This window comes from Gavialis gangeticus, unplaced genomic scaffold (assembly GCF_001723915.1).
Source record: "Gavialis gangeticus isolate Ggan-Ray unplaced genomic scaffold, GavGan_comp1, whole genome shotgun sequence".
NCBI lineage: Eukaryota > Metazoa > Chordata > Crocodylia > Gavialidae > Gavialis > Gavialis gangeticus.
This window is the reverse complement of record NW_017728993.1, coordinates 47,485,401-47,491,119: the sequence shown is the minus strand read 5'-3', so window position 1 is coordinate 47,491,119 and position 5,719 is coordinate 47,485,401. Positions and strand designations below refer to the sequence as shown.

General features: G+C 46.0%; 1 protein-coding gene across 1 annotated transcript in view; it reads right to left on the bottom strand.

The window, feature by feature from the left end:
• LOC109286889 (uncharacterized oxidoreductase ZK1290.5-like) overlaps positions 1 to 5,513 on the bottom strand; it is a 62,932-nt gene extending 57,419 nt beyond the window's left edge. Inside the window, exon 1 of the mRNA XM_019501698.1 lies at positions 5,504 to 5,513. Coding sequence (XP_019357243.1) covers positions 5,504 to 5,513 — 10 coding nt within the window. The remainder of the gene's footprint in view (positions 1 to 5,503) is intronic.
• Positions 5,514 to 5,719: the final 206 nt, after the last annotated feature.

Here is a 5,719-nt window from a genome sequence, read left to right as displayed (position 1 = left end):
CAGGGGTCTGCATGCAAGGATGAGGCGCAGGAAACCCACCCACCCCCAGGAGCCACTGAGCTCCCGGGTGGGCCAGCACTGGCCCCTGGGCATGGGGGGTGTGTGCTCCTGGATCTGCGCATGGAGCAGGGCAGGCTGCCTCTGTGGGCTGGAGCTGGGGCAGCGCCAGGCTCTTCCCAGTGGGGGCTGGACCAGCTGTGCTCAGGGCGGGCAGCAGTGGCACTGGGAGAAGGGTTACGGGGGGGGGTTGCAGCCACCCCAAAATTCACCATAGCCCCCCCAACCCCCTCTCCCAGTGCCGGCCTGCCCCCTCACTGGGAAGAGCCAGGCGCAGCCCCAGCGCTAGCCTGCAGCAGCAGCCCAGCCTTACCCCGCATGCAGATCTGGGGGCACCCCCCCATGCCCTCCTGGGGTGCATGCAGTGGCAGAAGCAGGCCCCATAGCGTGCCCCCCAGACAAGCCACTCGCACCTCCTTCCTGTGCCCTGCCATGGCTGTGCAGCACCAGCCCCTGCCCCTCTCTCCCTCTCACCACAGGGGCCTCAATCTGCCCCCCCATCCCCTTCCCTCCTCCCTTGCCCCTTCCCCCACAACAGACTTACTAGCTGGACGCTAATGGGCTGCACTCCTGGCCACCTGTGTGCTGCGCTGCGGCTGCGTGCATACATGGGGGCATTTTGTGGTGACATTATTGGCTGCATCAGCCAAAAAAACCTGACTGATGATACAGTCAATTTTCCTTATCTCAGTGCTGATCCAATATGGGACCGATGTATCGGTGCACCTCTAGTTATAAGTAAATCTCCTGGTGCCTCATTTATTCTCTATAAATGAGCAGAGTATAAAGATTTACACAACGAAAAATTAACAACAAAAAATGAAAACACCTGTATACCACTTCTTCAAAAGAATGGGCTTGATTCAGCAATCTGCTGGGTAGAGACCATATCCTGAGGACCTTGCTTTGTTAACCTCCCTGGAGTCCCAAGTCAGTACTGCACTGCAATACTACAAATTTAAATATGTGCAATTCATATATAAATCTTCTGGTTCAGTTCACAGGTGACTGATAAAGTGGTATAAGTTATAAAAGAGTTGGCCAATAAACACAAAGTTCAAGTAATAAAGCAGCTTAATCTGCACACTGCCAAAATATTAATTGGATGTACATAATATGTATTTTGCACACCAAAAGGGACAGAAGAATGAGGGAAAATTGGCAGAAAAAGTTATTAACAGGAGGGTTGTAAAAGAAAGTAAAATGTCAGGTAAAATAAGATAAATGTCACCTTCCTCATACTCATGTCTGAGTATGAGGAAAGTGACATTTCAGTTCACACCCACTTTATAGCTGTTTTTCCTGTCAAGAGTCCTTCAATGAAACTCTTGTTACTGTAAATTCAATCACCACTATACCAAAATCTCTCACTACACCAAGTCATGTTTAAACAAAACAGCATTAGGTCTCATTTGAGCCCATTTTTGCTCACTAACTCCTTTGGCCACAGTAGGGCATGGCCTGACTTACAGCATAAGTGGGTGCATCTACACAAGGCACTTAATGCCTATCAGACTTGATTCTACTGCTCAGTAACATGGCTGGCAAAACTGTGCTAACGAGCTAATGTGCAGCAGAGTAGTCCAATGAACATTAAGCATCACAAAAAAGTGTTCATTTCCGCTGATGTGCAGTAACACCAATTACAGTGCATTAAGTTAGTAGCGATGTACAGGTACTAAACCTAATATGTTGTAATTATGGTACAGGCATACCTCGTTTTATTGCGCTTTGCTTTATTGCGCTTCGCAGATATTGCGTTTTTTACAAATTGAGGCAAGACCCTCCACCAGCAAAAAGATTATGACTCACTGAAGGCTCAGATGATGGTTAGCATTTTTTAGCAATAAAGAATTTTTTAATTACGGTATGTACATTGTTTTTTTAGACATAATGCTATTGCACACTTAATAGACTACAATATAGTATAAACATAACTTTTATATGCACTGGGAAACCAAAAAATTTGTGTGACTCCCTTTATTGCGATACTCACTTTATTGCGGTGGTCTGGAACCGAACCCGCAATATCTCCAAGGTATGCCTGTACATTAATAAACATGTAGAGTGCCCAGTGAGATGAGAATTCGGGCTAATGCGGGGATGATAACACTGTAGTCTTGCTCTTTCAGAAGGACATAGCCGGTCTTCCATTTTTCCAAATATCAAATAACATTTTAATATTTTAGAAGAAAAAAGACAAAAAAGATGAAAAAGAAGAAGGGAAAAGAAAAACTAAACTAAGTATGATCTGGAGACTGTTGTGGAAGTTCCAGAAATAAATACTGGTGTTTTTTCATAATGAAGTAAACAAGTTACATTTATATATTAGATGACACAAAAGCTTCATATTAAAACTACTACGAAACATAACATGAATATGATAAATAAATTGAATTAAGCAGAAAATAAATATAATATTTGTGGCAGGGCACCTTTTGGGTGCCTGCCACTTTAAGGGCTGGAGTAGGCAGCTGCCAGGTGCCTGATGAAAGCATCCATTTTCAAACGCAGGCCAGCCAAGCAGGGCCAGCAGTTGGGTGCTTGCAGCCGAGGGAGCAGCACCATCCAGCTCTGTTGTGATGTAGAACATTCTGGAGGTAAGGCCAGGAGCTAGGAGGATGGATTGGAGGCTCCTGGTCCTAGGTAAGACCTGAAACTGCACCCTGCCAGGGAAGGCTGGCCTGGTGGGGCTCTTGGTGGTGTGGGAGCCCCTAGGAAATGCCAGGCCAGTTACCTCCCTTGTGAAAGGTGAGTATGGGGCACCTCCTAACCTCATCCCCCATCCCTGGTGGTACCAAGATCAGACAAGGGGAGCCCAGACTCTAGGTAAGCTCTAAGGCAGGGCCCAGATCAGGAGGGCAAGAAAATGGGTAGCCTCCCATCTTAGTAACAACTTTTAATTTTTTCATAGAATCATAGAATCAATGAGTCGGAAGGGACCTAGACAGATCCTTTAGTCCGACCCCCTGCCATGGGCAGGAAGGAGCACTGGGGCTGGCAGGGGTCATAAGACCTCAGCCAGGTGCCTATCCAGTCTCCTCTTGAAGATTTCCAGGGAAGGTGAGAGCACCACCTCTCTGGGAAGCCTATTCCAGGCTCTGGTCACCCTTACTGTGAAGTAGTTCTTCCTCATATCTAACCTAAACCTATCCTCCCTCAGCTTGTGGCCATTGTTCCTGGTGACTCCAAGGGGGACCCTGGTGAACAGACTTTCCCCGAGTCCCTGCTGCTGGCCCCTGATGAAGTTGTAGGCAGCCACAAGTTCCCCCCTCAGTCTCCTTTTGCAGAGATGGAAGAGATTCAGGTCCCTCAGCCTCTCCTCATAGGGCTGGCCACAGAGGCCCTCAACCATATGTGTGGCCCTCCTCTGGACCCTCTCCAGGTTCTCCACGTTCTTCTTGAAGTGCAGTGCCCAGAACTGGACACAGTACTCCAGTTGCGGTCTGACCAGTGCCGCATAGAGGGGGAGCAAGACCTCTCTGCCTTCTATCAAGGCATGGCAGATGAGCGAGGTGAGAGGTTACCCTAGAGACAGACAGGCGGCCAGCAGAGACCAAGAGAAGAGGCCACCCTGCTACAACATTAAAATCAATTTAAAAGCATACACTTACATAATTACACTAAAAGATGTTAAAAGCATTTACTATACACCATTACAGACTAATTTACACCCCCCCTTAGTCTACAAACATTCTGAATGACTTCAAACTAGTATGGCTAACCACCTCTCTCTGCTCAGTTTAACACTTAACATCTTTTAGTGTAATTATGTAGGTACTAGCCAACTGCCTGTCAGGAATGACAGGGGGTGGGAGGAGGGAATGGAGCCCTGCCACTGCCTCCCAGGAGCAGGGGGAGAGGTGGGGAAGACTGCCCCGCTGTCCCCTCCATCCCCCTCAGCCAGCACCCCATACTGCCACCACCTCCAGGGAGCAGGGGAGGGGGGTGAGGCCAGCACCGCTGGCCTTGGCTCCCCACTCTGTCCCTGTCATCATGGTGGCACTCCACCACCTCCTGTCTGGAATGCTCTTGGATCACTCTGACTGGTTGTTTCAGTAACCAGAGTGCTCCAAGAGTGTTATGGCCAGACAGATAGACAGATTAAGCCTTTTATTAAATTAGAATATTCTTTTAAACTGGTTTTAATCTCATGTCCATCCATCTATCCGTCTAAACTTATTTAGTTAGTCTACAAAGGTACATATCTTCCCTGTCTTCAGATTATATAACTGCCACAGAAATTTACTGTATTTTTTCAAAATGATCTCTTCACTTTTAATAAGCTGATATTGGTGCCAAAAAATTAGGTTGAAACTATTGTGACTGTGGCTGAACAGACATTTCCAAATACAGAATGAATAGAGTTCATTTAGAGGTCTTGCAAATGGGCTCATACCCTCTTCATGCACAATGGATTCTAGTAAGAATATTTAGGACAAAAAAACTTTAGTTTTTTAACCCTTTATGCTGAAGTGATTTAAGACTTTGCTATGATTGCTCCTTTCCTAATGATAGTGAGCATTAATATTTCGAGAGGAAATTAACAGAAATACGGATAGGAATTCTCTGAATATTGGTATATCAAAATAAATTACAGTAGCCTTGCTACAGTACATTTAAATAATTAAACAGTATTTATATGAACAAATGAAATCTTGAACACCAGGACTTTCAGAGTTAATAATACCACTTATTCTTGAGATTCTAGGAACTGTGGGCTTCCCACATTGTTATTGTACCATATGTGCTGTAAATCAGAAGAACTGTGGTGATTTAAGGATAGCAAGCTAACTTGAACTAGAAACTTCTTGTTTTTGTTTTAATTTGTTAATCTAGACTTTTTAATGTTTTTGGAACACACCTAGTTTTAGAATCATTTCTTTTGGTAGCATTAGGAACTAATTTGTTCTTAGTTATAAAGCTCCCTTCCCAGCATAGCAAATTCTGAAGGCAAAGTTTTGCCCTTTGATTTTTCAAAAGGAAATGAATAGATACAAAAGCATTTAAAATTATAACCTGTGAGAACAGCCAATTGGCCCCCTTCTTCACCCCCAAACCTCTTTTACTGCCATTGTATTTCTGTTCCTCTAATCTACCTATATACATTACTGACAAAATTACTGTTAGGTGGACACACAATTGACTGAAATAAACACAAGCAAAAAGAAACTTTAAATGAATCAATGTCATATTGGCAAGCCATTTCAAATGGGGCTCCACAGAGCTGGCAGTCCAAGAACAGTATCCAATATGCACACAATGAGGCAAGCTGCAGTTACTCCAGGGGTGGGCAATAGGCCTGTGCGAAGCGGCTAGCATTCACTTCAGATTTGGATCGGCTGATTCGGGGGACAGTGATTCAATTCAGTGATTTGAGTCAGTCCCGAATCAAGTCATCCGAATCTGATTCAGAGACTCAGCTGCTGCTGAATCTCCGAACCACCCAGGCCCATCCCCCACCCACTCTCCCAGCTCTGGCAATGGCTGGCTCGCAGGCCCCAGCTCCCAGCACTTTGAAAAAAAGAACCCCGACTCACTGGGTGCTGCTGGGTGTGGGAGCAATCCCTGCTGCCTCCCACTGCCCCACACTGCATGGGGGGGCTCTGCACAAGCCCCCCAGCCCCCCCCACTGTCCTAGCCCCTCCATGGCTGCCTTGCC